The 17881-nt window shown below is 44.5% G+C and overlaps 1 protein-coding gene across 4 annotated transcripts in view; it reads right to left on the reverse strand.

Annotated features, from left to right (window-relative positions):
• The window catches only part of SEMA5B (semaphorin 5B), a 750739-nt gene that overhangs the window by 130723 nt on the left and 602135 nt on the right, over positions 1-17881 (reverse strand). For all 4 annotated transcript variants that reach the window (XM_063934055.1, XM_063934058.1, XM_063934057.1 and 1 more), the window contains 2 exons: positions 2167-2284; positions 1636-1811 (listed from right to left, as the gene is read on the reverse strand). In XM_063934055.1, the coding sequence (XP_063790125.1) occupies positions 1636-1811; positions 2167-2284 (294 nt within the window). The remainder of the gene's footprint in view (positions 1-1635; positions 1812-2166; positions 2285-17881) is intronic.

Raw genomic sequence — 17881 nt, forward strand, 5'->3', positions numbered from 1 at the left:
GACAGCCTCGGGCTTCACCCCTGGCCCTTGGGTGGCTGGAGGGGGGGGACCCCTTGATTTAAGGGGTTCCCACTCCTCCAGGGTACCCCGGCCAGGGGTGACTAGTTGGGTATGTAATGCCAGGGCCGCAGGGACCTAGATAAAAGTGTCCCCCGGCTGTGGCATTATGTACCTGGCCAGTGGAGCCTGGTGCTGGTTTAAAAAATACGGGGGACCCCTACGCTTTTTGTCCCCCGTATTTTTTGAACCAGGACCAGGCGCAGAGCCCGGTGCTGGTTTATGAAATATGGGGGAACCCATGTCATTTTTCCCCCCATATTTTGTCAACCAGGACCGGCTCAAAGAGCTCGAGGCTGGTTTAGCTTAGGGGGGGGGGGGGGGGGAGGGGTGAAACCCCACGCATTTTATTTTTTAGGTTTGTAACAATGTTATTTTTTTTACGAAAGGTGCACAATGAAGCCCTGCATGGATCTCACACATCCGGCCGAGATTCATTGTGTTAATGTCGGCAGTGTTTTACTTTTCACTCCCGTAAAACACTGCCAAAAAATACGAATTACATCGACATCGGAAAACACGAAAATGCAGAATACGACAGCTTAGTAAATTAGTGGTAATAAATTAAAAAAGTTGCAAATTTACACTTTCGATGTCATTCGTGTTTGAACTTTAACCTCATTCTGAAAAATACGAATTTTAGTAAATATACCCCCATATGTGAGTTCAGGTTTTCTTTGTTTAGCAAGTTACTTCTGTTAGCATTCCACTCGGCTGTACTGCTAGCTATGTTACCTCACCAAATCCTCCCCAAGAAGATCTACCCCCAAAATCATCCCTCAGCAGATCATCTCACCAAATCAAACCCCAGCAGATCATCTCACCAAATCATCTCCCCAGCAAATCAACTTCCCAAATCCCCCAGCAGATCACCTCTTTGTCTGTCTGTTATTACCCAGTCTTGTTTTATTACTGTTTCGTTCCCAACTGTATAACGCAACAGGATTAGTTGGAACTATATAAGTAAAGCAGGGCATACACTATACAATTATCTGGCTGGTTGGAATGAAAATCTGGTAGTGTATGAAAGCAAATGAAAATGGATCGCTATTGAGACAGAAATTGCGATTTTCTCAACCCTGCTTCTGCTAAATATCGCATGTAAAGAGCCACCTAGAAAGGTAAAAGGTCCAACGATGCAATCGCAAAATTGTGTATGCAATTGCAAAATTGAGATGCATACACAGAAATAGAGTACCATCGGCAATTGCGGTTTACCCAGGGCTATTCAGAATAATGAGAATGTAGTCACACCGGCGCCATGTTTTTAGTCGCAAACCATTGCAACTGATGTCCGATACACGCCGCCTGATCCACCTGCATTTTTCCAACCACTCCCCACAAATGCCATGTTAACACCCACAAACGGTCACTTCCTCGCAATCAAATTGCGATCAAATTTCACTAAATTGCGATCAAATCTAGCCACCGCACACATGCAACGCATTCGCAGCACATGGGCAGTCTGCCAATAATCTGAATAAGGCCCAATATACTAAATGGATAGATAGATAGATAGATAGATAGATAGACAGATAGATAAGGGCCTAGTGCTACATGAAGGAATTTTCCGCTTACCGTGAGCAGTTGGCTATCTCTATGCGTGGTCCGTCGCAGTCACGCCCCCCACAACGAGGCTGGGGATTGTCACAGATTCTAGAGCGGCAGAGGCAAGTGGAGTCTCCGTCTGAGTGCTGACAGGGCTGCCAGGTGGACCACACTCCCAGACCTCCATTCACTGTCAAGTTTCTGACCTGAGACATGAACAGAGGCAGTCAGAACAAGACACTTACAAACTTGTGGTTTTTTTTTCAGGTATGTATTAGGCTTTGTAGAGAACGACAGTGGGATAATCCATTTAAAAGGTCAAAACGACTTGTAGTATATTCACTGGTTTTGAAAATCAACCCACCATCGATTTACGGCAATGCCCATCAGTTTCAAAACACGGACAAACTCAATGGTTGGATGTTACATCACACGTACAACTATGAGAACCCTTCTATTAAAAAAATAATTAAATGACGCAATTTCATATAGAATGACGAATAAATATGTCAGTAACCACAGCTCTTGGTACCCGTATTGTGTTCTCGCACTTCTACTCACCGGGCATTCAGTAATATTCTGAAACCACAGGCTCATGTTGGAACTGTCTTCGAGCGTTGTACAGCGTTTCTTCTTACTGTCCCAGCCGCAGTATGGGTCTCTGGCTCCCAGGCAAGTCCTGTAAACAGATAGTGCACATTTATTAAACAATCAGAATATATACTGTATCTAAGTTTCTTTTAAAGATGCATCTGATTTTCTAAGATGCCTACTGACAATCATGATCTCCTTTTCAAAAGCTCTTTGGTGGACAGACACAGTCAGTCTGATACAGTCTCAAAGATCTCAGCATGCTATGTGATAACAAAGTTAGGAGGGAGCAAGTTGCAGTGAAAATAGAGCTCAAAGGACCATGCAAAAGCCTCTCTGTTCACTACATGTGAAAAATGGTAATACCCAAACAACTTATTTTACCCTGCCCCAGTACTTTCAGTTGTTCATGGTATTACTGCTTTAGCATTTGTTTATTGTAAATTATGAGCCTTAAAAGAGGGATGAAGTGCCCCAGTGATATTAATTGTGTGATGACAGTGTAAATGTATTAAGTATCCAGACATTTTTACCCTCTAGTTCCTCACTACTGTATGTGTTGTTTTCTGCATTATATGGTCGTCACTGATGCTGTCTACATCATATGGCGTCACCGTTATGTTCTCCACATTATATGGCAGTTACCATGAAGTTCTCTGTATAATATGGTGATCACTGATTCCCTCTGCATTAACCAGCCGTCACTGTGGTGTTCTCTGCATTATATGACTGTCACTGCATTATATGGGGGGTACACACGGAGAGATCCGTGTTTAAAATCTAAGCAATCTGACTAGATTGCTTAGATTTTAAGCACGGATCTGCCGTGTGTATAGCCGCGCATCGCTATCGCCGGTGCTAGATTGAGCCTGCATGCAGGCTCAATCTAGCGGGTCGCTCACTTCAGCGCTGTGTGAAGTGAGTGGCCCCCGTTGTCGTCCCCCCTCGCTCAGCACATCGCGCTGTGCTGAGCGGGGGAAGAGATGAGTGCTGAGCGGTCTGTGTTAAGATCGCTCAGCACACATCTCTCCCATCAGTACTGGCCTTTACTGTGATGCTTTGTGGTGGGTAAGGTAGTGTAGTAAAGACAGCAATACCTGCCTTTGAGTGTTGAGATAGATACATGTTCTATTTAAAAGTGATGACATCCAGAACCACAGAATAAATGCAGCAAATACTGGCACTTTAACCAGAACCACATTATAACAGCGAGCATGGCACCTTAACCAGAACCACATAATAACAGCAAGCATGGCACCTTAACCAGAACCACATTATAACAGCGAGCATGGCACCTTAACCAGAACCACATAATAACAGCAAGCATGGCACCTTAACCAGAACCACATAATAACAGCAAGCATGGCACCTTAACCAGAACCACAGGATAAATGCAGCAAATACTGGCACCTTAACCAGAACCACATAATAACAGCAAGCATGGCACCTTAACCAGAACCACAGAATAAATGCAGCAAATACTGGCACCTTAACCAGAACCACATAATAACAGCAAGCATAGCACCTTAACCAGAACCACATAATAACAGCAAGCATGACACCTTAACCAGAACCACATAATAACAGCAAGCATGGCACCTTAACCAGAACCACTGAATAACAGCAAGCATGGCACCTTAACCAGAACCACATAATAACAGCAAGCATGGCACCTTAACCAGAACCACATTATAACAGCAAGCATGGCACCTTAACCAGAACCACATAACAACAGCAAGCATGGCACCTTAACCAGAACCACATAATAACAGCAAGCATGGCACCTTAACCAGAACCACAGGATAAATGCAGCAAATACTGGCACCTTAACCAGAACCACATAATAACAGCAAGCATGGCACCTTAACCAGAACCACAGAATAAATGCAGCAAATACTGGCACCTTAACCAGAACCACATAATAACAGCAAGCATAGCACCTTAACCAGAACCACATAATAACAGCAAGCATGACACCTTAACCAGAACCACATAATAACAGCAAGCATGGCACCTTAACCAGAACCACTGAATAACAGCAAGCATGGCACCTTAACCAGAACCACATAATAACAGCAAGCATGGCACCTTAACCAGAACCACATTATAACAGCAAGCATGGCACCTTAACCAGAACCACATAACAACAGCAAGCATGGCACCTTAACCAGAACCACATAACAGCAAGCATGGCACCTTAACCAGAATCACAGAATAAATGCAGCAAATACTGGCACCTTAACCAGAACCACATAATAACAGCACGCATGGCACCTTAACCAGAACCACAGAATAAATGCAGCAATCCCTGACACCTGTTATGTATTTTTACCTCATCATACAAACATTTCAAGGAATTGTAGGAAACCACCACTATGCTCGCCCGACCTGTCTGCCCACAAGTATGGGAGTAATTAATTCTTGTGCTCGCCCAACCTGTCTGCCCACCAGTATGGGAGTAATTCATTCTTGTACGTAAAAGCATACGCAGCGGCGTTATTTAGGTTACATAACTGCTAATCATCACAAGTGAAGTTGAAGTTCAGAAAAGAAGATAGATGCCAACCAGAGCCATCACAAAGTGCCTAGCAACTGCGTACACATATGCAGCACTGACGCAACAACAAGGAAAATCGACTGCTAGGGTTGAACTGTAGCTACTCAGACTGGCAGCGGCAATAGTGACGCTGACACCTTGGGGTACATTTACTAAGATTCGTATTTTCCAAATTCATGTCCAAGTTCAATCACGAATGACATCGACAGTGTAAAATTGCAACTTTTTGAATTGATTACGATGGATTTACTAAGCTGTCGTATTCGGGTTTTTCTTTTGTTCCGATGTCGATGTCATTCGTGGTTTTTTACCTATTTTTACGGCAGTGATTAGCAAAACACTGCCGACTTTTTTTACAATCAATCTCGGCCGGATCTGTGTGATCCGTGCTGGGGTTTATTTTTTTTTTATTTTTTTAATTAAACACTGTAAAATAATTAAAAAAAATGCGTGGGGTCCCCCCTCCTAAGCATAACCAGCCTCGGGCTCTTTGAGCCGATCCTGGTTGCAAAAATATGGGGAAAAAAATGACAGGGGTTCCCCCATATTTAAGCAACCAGCATCGGGCTCTGCGCCTGGTCCTGGTCCCAAAAATACGGGGGACAAAAAGAGTAGGGGTCCCCCGTATTTTTAAAACCAGCACCGGGCTCCACTAGCTGGACAGATAATGCCACAGCCGGGGGTCACTTTTATATAGTGCCCTGCGGCCGTGGCATCAAAAATCCAACTAGTCACTCCTGGCCGGGGTACCCTGGGGGAGTGGGGACCCCTTCAATCAAGGGGTCCCCCCCCCCCAGCCACCCAAGGGCCAGGGGTGAAGCCCGAGGCTGTCCCCCCCCATCCAATGGGCTGCGGATGGGGAGGCTGATAGCCTTTGTTGTAAAAGAAAAGATATTGTTTTTAGTAGCAGTACTACAAGGCCCAGCAAGCCTCCCCCGCATGCTGGTACTTGGAGAACCACAAGTACCAGCATGCGACGGAAAAACGGGCCCGCTGGTACCTGTAGTACTACTACTAAAAAAATACCCAAAAAAAGACAAGACACACACACCGTGAAAGTATAATTTTATTACATACATACACACATACATACATACTTACCTTAAGTTCCCACGCAGGTCGGTCCTCTTCTCCAGTAGAATCCAAGGGGTACCTGTTGAAGAAATTATACTCACGAGATCCAGGGGTCCAGGCTCCTCGGGAAATCCAGGGGTAATCCACGTACTTGCATAAAATAAGAAAACGGAAAGCCGAGCCTCGAACTGAAAGGGGACCCATGTTTGCACATGGGACTCCTTTCCACGAATGCCAGAAACCCACTCTGACTGATGTCTAAGTGGGTTTCTTCAGCCAATCAGGGAGTGCCACGTTGTAGCACTCTCCTGATCGGCTGTGTGCTCCTGTCCTCACTGACAGGCAGCACACGGCAGTGTTACAATGTAGCGCCTATGCGCTACATTGTAACCAATGATGGGAACTTTCTGCCCTGCGGTTGACCTAAAGTGACGTCACCGCTGAGCAGAAAGTTCCCACCATTGGTTACAATGGAGCGCATAGGCGCTACATTGTAACACTGCCGTGTGCCGCCTGTCAGTGAGGACAGGACCACACAGCTGATCAGGAGGGTGCCACAACGTGGCACTCCCTGATTGGCTGAAGAAACCCACTTAGACAGAAGTCAGAGTGGGTTTCTGGCATTCGTGGAAAGGTGACCCATGTGCAAACATGGGTCCCCTTTCAGTTCGTGGTCGGGACACCGTTTTGTTTTTTTTGTCAAGTACGTGGATTACCCCTGGATTTCCCGAGGAGCCTGGACCCCTGGATCTCGTGAGTATAATTTCTTCAACAGGTACCCCTTGGATTCTACTGGAGAAGAGGACCGACCTGCGTGGGAACTTAAGGTAAGTATGTATGTATGTATGTGTGTATGTATGTAATAAAATTATACTTTCACGGTGTGTGTGTCTTGTCTTTTTTTGGGTATTTTTTTAGTAGTAGTACTACAGGTACCAGCGGGCCCGTTTTTCCGTCGCATGCTGGTACTTGTGGTTCTCCAAGTACCAGCATGCGGGGGAGGCTTGCTGGGCCTTGTAGTACTGCTACTAAAAACAATATCTTTTCTTTTACAACAAAGGCTATCAGCCTCCCCATCCGCAGCCCATTGGATGGGGGGGGACAGCCTCGGGCTTCACCCCTGGCCCTTGGGTGGCTGGGGGGGGGGACACCCCTTGATTGAAGGGGTCCCCACTCCCCCAGGGTACCCCGGCCAGGAGTGACTAGTTGGATTTTTGATGCCACGGCCGCAGGGCACTATATAAAAGTGACCCCCGGCTGTGGCATTATCTGTCCAGCTAGTGGAGCCCGGTGCTGGTTTTAAAAATACGGGGGACCCCTACTCTTTTTGTCCCCCGTATTTTTGGGACCAGGACCAGGCGCAGAGCCCGATGCTGGTTGCTTAAATATGGGGGAACCCCTGTCATTTTTTCCCCCATATTTTTGCAACCAGGATCGGCTCAAAGAGCCCGAGGCTGGTTATGCTTAGGAGGGGGGACCCCACGCAATTTTTTTTGAACAAATAAGCACTTTCCCACCCCTTCCCACTGATATACATGCACGGATCTCATGGATCCGTGCATGCCTATCCAATCACGAATAAAAAAAAAAGGTCTGGTTTTTTTTAGCACTTTTTTACGAGTTGTAATTTTTCACGGCAGTGTTTGTTTGTTTTTTGCTTTGCACTTCTTAGTAAATGACCGAGATTCATACTTAAACAGCCGCGTTTTGACCGATGGTGTATTCATTCGTTATTTTTTACCTGAACTTGCAAAAAATTACGAATGCCCTCATCACTGCCGTGATTAGTGCTTAGTAAATTACCGAGATGACACTTTGATGAAAAAACGGCATCTCGGTCAAAATCGGGAGCTTAGTAAATTTCCCCCCTTGTTTCTCTACGTAGATGGTTGAAGCTGAAGGCAGATACATGCCTCAAACACAGCCATGACACGCCTGCGTTTTTGCTACCAGTCCCAAGACAGGACGTGGTAATTGCATGGTTAACAAGTTCCAGTCGTCAGATCTCTGAATTTGTACCACTGATGTAACCGCTGCTAATTCACAGCAAAACACAAACGCTTGTGAAGACCAGGCTGGATCAGTCAGAAGTATATTATTAGACACTTGATTCTTGTTTTGTCTTCGCAGAGCTGGATCGGAGTCATACTTTATCTCACTATATAACGCCTTAAGCTCACGTTCAAAGGCAGCCTGACATTAAACATCGCTGTGAATACAAAGCAGCCACACATCCCGGTGCACACTGGATCATTTCATGAAGATCTCCAAGGCCTGCAGAAGAAAGGCGAGCGATGAGACACGTATAAACACACAGCGCCGTCCCTCTGAATAAGACGATTATTAGAAGTTTTTTTTCTCTTTTCCAAGGAAGAATAATTGTCCAAATCTTTTGAGCCCCAGTGATATCCTTAGGCTCTGTGCTGTGGGTTTATCAGGCCAAATGTTACACAAAGCTTTCACTGTTAGGGTGCCGTGACCTGTCTGTCCGTCTATACAGTTTTCATAGGCAGCAGCCGGCGGTGGCCAAGCTTGGATAGTGTTTTGTTAGAAAACTTAGAACACTGACTGCTTTCAGTGCTGAGGTCCCCAAGATTGGACACAGAGGAAGCTGGAGCAGGATATGATTTGTGCCCCTTGTTGAGGGTGGACATAGAACAAAATACAACTAGAGTCGCCTCAGTTCTACCTCAAGCTAGAAGAGTTTAATCATTCTAGATAGAATGAACTATAATAAAAGCACAGGAGAATAAAACAGCATGTATGCATTTATTACAGCTCAAATACATATACTGTAGCTTCAATAAATTTCCAGTCATCTTGGGCCTAAAAGGGTTAATGCTGTGTAAGAGCCTTTTTGGCCATAACAGGGGTGAATTGCTCCTAATCAGGGCTGTCTGAGTGGGGGCTCTTGTGGTCCGTCTAGCGGAGCACTCTGCCTCTACTTTGTCTTGCTATTCTATTATAATGTGATTTAGCCAAGTGTGAAAAACCCTCTACTTCTAAAGTGCCATTTCTCTGAGTAACGATTCTGTTTCAAATGTGATTAGGAAACTTACACAGAATGTCAAACAGTGCACTGGAAACATGATTAGCTCTCACCGAGAAAATTGACGCACACAAGATGGAATAGGGAAGGAAAAGGGGGCAGAGATAAAAATGTGCAATGTGAAATGAAAATATAAAAATCTGTGTTCTACATAAAACTCTAGTGTGAATTATTAGTAAATACAATATAAATCATACATTGCACTTGTCTCGTAACTACTGTGCCCATTGCACCCATGTATAGCATGTGGCATGATGAGATTATATGCCGGAAAGGACGGTGGCATGACAGCGTTGTGATAAGTTCTTATGATGGTTCTGTAAATCGGGGCATTATGGGCCTACTAGGTTAACCTTGGATCTGTACATAGCAGGTATGGGGAGGCAGGGGGGATCCGTTAAGCATGCCGGCATTCAGTATGCCAGCAATCGGAAAACCGATGACAGAATCCTAACACCGGTCAGAAGACAGACGCCGGGATCCCGTAATTGACCACAATTCCAGCACCGGTATCCCCACTGTTGGCATCCCGATCGAAAGTATGCCGGGGAGGGTTAGGCTGCAGAGGGGATGTTAGGTTTAGGCACTAGAGGGAAGGTTAGGGTTAGGCTGAAGGCAGGGGGGGGGGGAAGGTTAGGGTTAGGCTGAAGGCAGGGGGGGGGGAGGTTAGGGTTAGGCTGAAGGCTGGGGGCAGGGGGGGGGTGAAGGTTAGGGTTAGGCTGAAGGCTGGGGAAGGTTAGGGTTAGGCTGAAGGCTGGGGGCAGGGGGGGGGGGGGTGAATGTTAGGGTTAGGCTGAAGGCTGGGGCGGGGGAAGGTTAGGGTTAGGCACTAAAAAAGGGTTAAGGTTATGCTTTAAGGGGAGGGTTAGGGTGCGGGGAGGGAGGGTTAGGGTTATGCTTTAAGGGGGGGTAGGGTTAGGCTGTGGGGAGGGAAGGTTAGTGTTAGGCTGTGGAGGGGGAGGGTTAGGCAGCAGTTAGGGAGGGTTACGGGGATACAGGGAGAGGGTTATTATACTTACCTAGTAGGTGTTGGGATTCTGTGCGTCGGGATGCTGCTGTCGGTCTTCTGGCTGCCAGTATTACAAGTGCCGGGATCCTGATACCATCCTGGTATGGGGAAATACTTTAAGCAGCAGATGATGGGTTGTATATAATAGCTATGATCAGGGCTAAAATGTGGCGTGTGCAACATGTGCCACCACCTGGGTGCAAGGCTGAGGGGGCAGCATGATCACTGTCCAGATGGCACCCTGGAGAGGCAGCCTGCTATATAGGATGAGCCCTGTGCCCATCTTCCTGCTCACAGTGTTCTTTAGGTTCTTCTTTTGTGACATCATGAAGTCCAGTTGCTCCAGTGCGGGGGGGGGGGGGGGGGGGGGGGATATGGACCCGGGTGCAGTATAAGATAATTATGGGACAGTATAAAACAGTTATGGGGCTGTATATCTTTGATGTGGAACTGAACTACACAGATTTTACTTTTCTGTTCCATTATATTGTACACATTATGAATTAACCTGTTTTTGCCCATGTATACTTCACACACTTTCAGAAAACCAAAAACAAAAGATTGTGATGTGGTTTCTTCAGTGGTGGTTTGTATAATGCAGGCATATACAGTATCTACCGATTTGTTTTGTATATGATTTAACCACTATCTGCACTGTAGAGCTTTGCATCTTACAAATAAACAAAAAAACAAACGTATCTAGCTTGCTATAAGTTTGCAAACAAATTACTGACAATAGATGTAGGAAAGTAACATAGAAAGAAACTGCTTCTGCCGCCCTCACATTTGATATCACCCGAGGCACAGCTGGAATTTCCAAACATTCCCAGGATTGAAGAAGCCAAATATGGTCTGGGAGATACAGGCAGGTAAGACAGTGAGACAGAGAATAAAGTGTTACTGTACTTGTTTAGATGTTACAGAGCATTATGGGAGTGCAACAACAGGCAACATACTTTCACTAAACAATTGTTATTGCGTTTATAAGCAAGTTTATTTTATAAACCATAGTAGTTCCCTAGTTCACATTATGTTACATTGTGGGGCTGCCAGAACACATTAAGCAACACCAGTACCCCCAATTCACATGTCATACAATGTCTCCAGTTCATATTATGCCACATTACAGTGCCCTCAGTTCATATTATGCCTCACGATAGTGACTCCACTTAATGTTATACCACATTACAAAGAGTAAGTCCAACGGCATAACTAGATATATTGTAGGCCCCAAGGCAAAAGTTGGTAAGGGCCCCTATATATCACCCAATAGTGAAAAATATATATAACACATGTAACTTTGCCAGGGAAGGTGGGCCCCTCTCAGCCCTGGGCCCTATAGCAGCTGTACTCCCTACACCTATGGTAGCTACACCGTTGCATGCGGGTCTGCACCAGCAGCATATGTGCCAGGGTATGTCCAGTATACATCTCATACACTACCATCATACCCATGTCCCATTTGGGTACAAAACATTGGCATAAAGACCTTTCTTTTGCATCTTTAAATAGAGAGTGTCTGATAGGCGCCACTGAGTCTGCCTATCACAAAATTAAGGATGTCTCTGAAAGAAACATCCTTGTTGTACTTAATGCAAGTGGCGGCTGTAGAACTTATTAGTCACACTTTCATCTGAAGGGCTGGGAAGAAGTGGGTATTGGTGGTGGCTGGGGGCAGTAGGCTGAAGTTTTGCCTAGGGTTCCGAGACACCTTACACCGTCCCTGCACACAGAGCATATGCCAGGTCACCTCCGTGTCCACCCCTCCCTTTAACTCTGCCCCTCCCTGGCAGGCCCCACATCCTCTGGCTCCGTAGCGTCTCCACCCTGTTGGTCCCCACCATGTCGCTCTGTTTCTCTACCCTCCCATACTTATTCTGGCAGCTGTTTCACCTCTCCCAAGTCAGTCCCAACTGCTGGGATTTGCGCCAATGCTTCCAGAGCTTGCGCATTAAGGCAATATCAAGCTAAGTAGTGATAGTGAGTTAATTCATATATATTATTAGTATATTGGACCTGGCATAGCGGGACCTGTTCAAGGGGCATGCATGTTGGGGAATGAACAAACCTTACCAGATGTGTGTGTGTGTGTGTGTGTGTGTGTGTGTGTGTGTGTGTGTGTGTGTGTGTGTGTGTGTGTGTGGTGAGATGAGGCAGAGCCTTTCTTGTCATACTCCGGAGTTTTGACTACAGGAATGATGTGAACAATACAAATAATATATAATAAATATCTTCTTTGTATTATTCTAATAATTTTTATAGTCAAAATTCTGGAATAAAAACTCTATGACAAGTGGGGCAGTGCCTCAACCAAATATCCAGTTTTGGTCAATATTTTGACCAAACCTCACCAAATATCCAGTAGTATATACTACTGCATCTTTGTATAAATCCCACATGAACCCTCTGGCTCATATATTGTGTGTAAATCTGTGTCTGGTACTAACCAGTGCCTCCTCATCCATTTACTTCAGTGCACATCACTGATTTTTATTTATCCCTAACCCTCCCCTCACGCAGCCTAACCCTCTACATAGTGCCCAACCCCCACACCTGTACTTACCTCTGGGATGTGTTGGGATTCTGGCTTGACCGCATCACCCCGGGAGAGGGGTGCATCGGTACAGTTTTTCTATCTAGAAGGATGGGATGCAGTTAAAATACCGGCTGTCGGGAGCCCAGCCTTCAAGGGACAGATGCCGGTATCCCGACAGTCGATGAAATACAGACGGATGGAATCCCGACATCCACAGAGTATTCCCACTCGGATGGTAGTTCCACGCCACTAACCAAGTGGGAATATAACCTGTGGCAAGTGAAGCAAGACACAGAGCCCACGAGGAAACTCACTGCCGGGATGCCGACAGATGGGATGCTGCTGTCGGTATACTGACAGCTGGCATCCCGCATGACGTAACACATACCGATTGCGACAGGGCAGCTAGTCTGCAACACAAAGTTACAGTCTCAGAGTCTTTGCCTGCTACCTGCAGGGACGTGCAGTGAGATAAATGGCTCAGGAGGCACTGGCTAATACCAGAGCCAGATTTACACATAATATATGAGCCAGAGGGTTCATGCGGGCATTATGCAATGGTGCAGAGGTATAAACTACTGGAAATTTGGTGAGTTTTGATCAAAGATGTGCAGAAAGGGTAAGCAGTGCCTCACCTGCTGCAGACTTTTTACGTCAGAGTTTTGACTATAAAAAATGATTAGAATAATACAAAGAAGACATTTCTAATATATTCTATGCTTTTTTATATACGTTATACAGTCACAACTCTGGCGCAGATGTTAGTATGACAGGAAAGGCTCTGCCTCACCCCACCGCACGTCACGGATATATATATATACACATATATATATATATATATATATATATATACACACACACGTGTAGTCGGCACTCTCTCTCCTTCAATCGAACTCGGGCCGCGGTGCTCTTTAAGGTATCATACACATCCTCCAAGGTAAGGCACTCAGCGGGCTTCTCAATAAGAAATCATTCCATAACACAAGTTAATGTGCACATTAACTTGTGTTATGGAATGATTTCTTATTGAGAAGCCCGCTGAGTGCCTTACCTTGGAGGATGTATATATATATATATATATATATATGAGAGAGAGAGAGCGAGAGAGAGAGCGATTTATATAGTATAATAAAGTAATATTTTTCACAATAAACTAGAGAGGTGTAGCAATGCCCTCAATCACTGTCTGAGCAACTCTTTATAAATGGATGATTTAAATATTAGCATCACTGTAGGTCATTAATTCTCTGTGGGTAATGTATGTAGAGTGAGCCTGCAACTTGTGAAACATGATAATGTTCACAGTGAAATATTTGTGTGTCTTTTCTTTTTTTTTATTTTAACCTCCATGAATTTTATAGAAATTATTTTTGTTGGGGGGTACAGAAAGAAACAAGGGGCTGGGGGTGGTTGGGAGTGCTCTTATGATGAGTCCTCTAATAAACTAGAGATGGAGGGGGGGAGAGTAAAACGTAAAATGCCAGATGACAGCGCAGGAGGTAGCAAGACCACTATCAAAATAGGAAGAACAAATCTTCTAAAATGAGATTGGGTAGTATTACCAGTAAGAAGTCTGCGCAAACCTATTAGCCTGTAATCAGCGGTTAATTTGAAGCCGTGTCTCTGAAGCTTTTGGTATACTTAGAACAGCCAGAGCTTTGCTCCCACTTAATATATAACGCAATAATATTTTGATTGCTCCCCGTTGTTCTCTAAATGTACATAGCGTTGTACTAGACCAACAAGGAAAAATAATTTGTGTACCATCATCACAACACATCCTAGATGGTCACAGTTGATATTAATTTTTTGTCTGTAAATTTTCGTTTTTAATCAAACTTGAATGAAGTTATAATAAATGAAGGCAAAAACTACAGAATTACAATATTAATTATGTTATACAGTAAGTAGAAACACATCACATTCTACAAACATGGCTCTTACATGGGGTGTGCAAACTTTTGATAATGTCAATACTGGTTTCATACATTCTGTCCATGAAAATATAGCGTAATTGAGCAAAGGACAGAGCACAACGTTGCTGTAATGTAATATAAGCGAACAACAGCTTATTGATAAATAGATATTTAACAATGTATTATCTATCTATCTATCTATCTATCTATCTATCTATCTATAAGCAGAAAAAGATTATTTGGGCATACATAGCTAAGATATAGACTTCAATAATCCCGGGGGTGTGGGGGGGGGGCAAGGGGGGGGGGGCGTTCTGTACTAATCAGACACCAAGATTGAAGTACGTGGAGACTGAACACATCCATCCATATTAGCTTCAGTTACAAAAGCAAAGCACATCACAACCTTATATCCTCCCCAGACATATATGCAAACTAACACATAGAAACAAAGATTGAAGCTCCGCACAGGATCCCTGCCCTAACACACCTAGAATTATTCCAGATAAGATTAGCAGGGCAAGATCTGTCATATAATACAGGGTAAGCAAACCTCCTTGGTAATTCATAGGTATAAGTAATGCGGGTTGGTGCCTGGTGCTCCCCTGAGCCAGGTAAACAGAGAAAATGTATATAGAAATAATAAGGCTCTTATTTGGGAGAACTCAAACAGAAAATATCAACAGAATTATGCGTGCATTGGTGATATTGGTTAAAATATAACGTTTAATAAGTCACATGTTAAAAAAATAAGTAAAGCCCCGAAATCAAATGACAAACATACAACAAATATGTATATATATATATATATATATATATATATATATATATATGTTCAATAATCATCCGCTGTTTGTGGTATATACGCAATTAGGCGTAAGTTGCAGTTCAAACAAAAATAAACTTTTTGTTGACTACTGTAAGTGATATCCGCCAATTTGTGTAATCTCATATCATAAAACCACATTAATCTACGATTTTCATTTATTTGCATGTATATGTCCAATGTACCCATAGTATGAACCCGCTAATTGCCAGATCAGCTTGTGTGATTAATAAAAATTAATACTACTCGTTTCTATGAACAGATACACAAAACTAAATATCATATGTTATTTGGTGCAAAGTAATACAGTTGTTTGTAATCCTGATACTTTTTTTAACCATTTAAACATTGTATCATTGCACTGTGCATAATGTATAAAACATTAACAGTATCAAATTGTTTAGACACCAATGCCCTAATTTATCAATGAGTAATAAATTGCACCAGCCAACCAGCTCCTAACTGTCATTTTTCAAACATATGCCCTTATTTATCAATAAGTGATACATTTCTCTGTGAGTGATAAATTGCACCAACCAATCAGCTCCTATCTTCCATGTCACAGACTGGGTTTAAAAAATGACAGTTAGGAGCGGATTGGCTGGTGCAATTTATCACTCACAGTGACATTTATCACTCATTGATAAATAAGGGCAATAATCATAAGATCACTGCACTACACAGAAATAATGTAGTGAGAGTTAGCATGTCTCTGTATATAAAGGTTTCTCTATATCTAGTCGAAAATGATCAGGAAATAATTAAGATGTTTAGCAGTAAGCAGTACAGAGGCAAATTGCTTTAACTAGTATCTAGGGAAGCCAATCCCGGGCCATTTTTTCAATCCCGTGTATCCCGCCCCCTCGCCCCACCCCGCCCACATAACTCACCATATACTGGAAGTGGGCGGGTGGGAAACAACCTCTCATCGCTGCTGGCTGCTCCCTGCAGCAGCTGACGGCGCAGTCTGACCTCTCACGCTGCGCTGGGGAGCCAGAGTAAGGAAGCCGGGCAGCGTCTGAGCGTCCTGTGGACGCTCAACGCTGATCCCTCAATCCCCGGGATTGGAGCATCCAATCCCGGTATTGAATCCCAGCCATTTTTGGCCCTAAATTCCGGGATCCCGCCGATCCCGGGATTGGCCACCATACTAGTATCCAAGCGCATAATGAGTAATAAGGAATTTTGCACAAGGAGGCTGCTCCCCCATGGAGAGTGTATCCGTTTGGATAGTCGACAGACATTAGGTCGACCACTATTGGTCGACATTGACATGGTCAACATGGACACATGGTCGACACATGATATTTCGATGTGAAAAGGTCAACATGGCTTTTTTTTTAAAGGAGATTTATGGTAGACTTACCATAGTTAAATCTCTTTCTGCGAGTTACACTGGATTCCACAGGGAATTACATCGGGGTGCAGAGTTGGATCTTGATCCGAGGCACCAACAGGCTAAAGCTTTGACTGTTCCCAGGATGCATTGCACCGCCTCCTCTATAGCCCCGTCTCCAGGCACTGGAGCTCAGTTTCGTTAACCAGTAGATGTTAGTCACATAGAACCACATTCTCACATCAGGAGAAGGGACTAGCGGCTAATGCCATACAAACCCAAAGAGGCTAAGTGCGTCAGGGTGGGCGCCCTGCGGAATCCAGTGTACCTCACAGAAAGAGATTTAACTATGGTAAGTCTACCATAAATCTCCTTTTCTGCAGCGGGGTACACTGGTATTCTACAGGGAATAACATCGGGGATGTCCTAAAGCAGTTCCTCATGGGAGGGGACGCACTGTAGCGGGTACAAGAACCCAGCATCCAAAGGAAGCATCCTGGGAGGCTGAAGTATCAAAGGCGTAGAACCTGACGAACGTGTTCACTGAGGACCACGTAGCCGCCTTGCACAATTGTTCTGTGGACGTGGCACGGTGGGTCGCCCAAGAAGGTCCAAAAGACCAAGTAGTATGGGCTTTGATAGCAGCAGGAGCTGGGAGACCAGCCTGCGCATAGGTTTGTGCAATCACCATTTCAATCCATCTGGCCAAGGTCTGCTTATTAACAGGCCAGCCACGTTTGTGAAAACCAAAAAGTACAAAAAGGGTATCTGACCTCCTGAGGGAGGCAGTCCTCTCTACGTAAATACGGAGAGCCCATACCACATCCAAAGACTGCTCTTTAGAGGACAAACCAGAAGAGATAAAGGCCGGAACCACAATCACCTGGTTAAGATGAAAAGATGATACCACCTTATGTAGATAACCAGGGCAAGTTCTAAGAACAGCCCAGTCACGGTGAAAAATCAGAAAGGGTGGATGACAGGACAAAGCGCCTAAGTCCGACACCCTCTTAGCAGAGGCAATAGCCAGCAGAAAAACGACCTTAAGCGTAAGATATTTAAGGTCCACAGACTCAAGAGGTTCAAATGGAGACTCTTGTAGGGCATTCCAACCAACAGACAGATCCCATGGAGCCACCGGAGGGACATAGGGAGGCGGAATCTGCAAAACGCCCTAAGTGAAAGTATGAACGTCAGGGAGAGAGAGACACAATTTCCCTCTGAAACCACACCGACAAGGCAGAAATACCTTGAGGGAGGCCAGACGAAGGCCTAAGTACAGGCATTGTTGCAGAAAAGCCAAAAGTCTGGAAGTTTTGAAAGTATATGTATCATAATTCTTACCAGCACACCAGGTGAAGTAAGAATTCCAGACCCTATGA

This window comes from Pseudophryne corroboree, chromosome 7 (genome assembly GCF_028390025.1).
Source record: "Pseudophryne corroboree isolate aPseCor3 chromosome 7, aPseCor3.hap2, whole genome shotgun sequence".
In the NCBI taxonomy this organism is placed as follows: Eukaryota; Metazoa; Chordata; class Amphibia; order Anura; family Myobatrachidae; genus Pseudophryne; species Pseudophryne corroboree.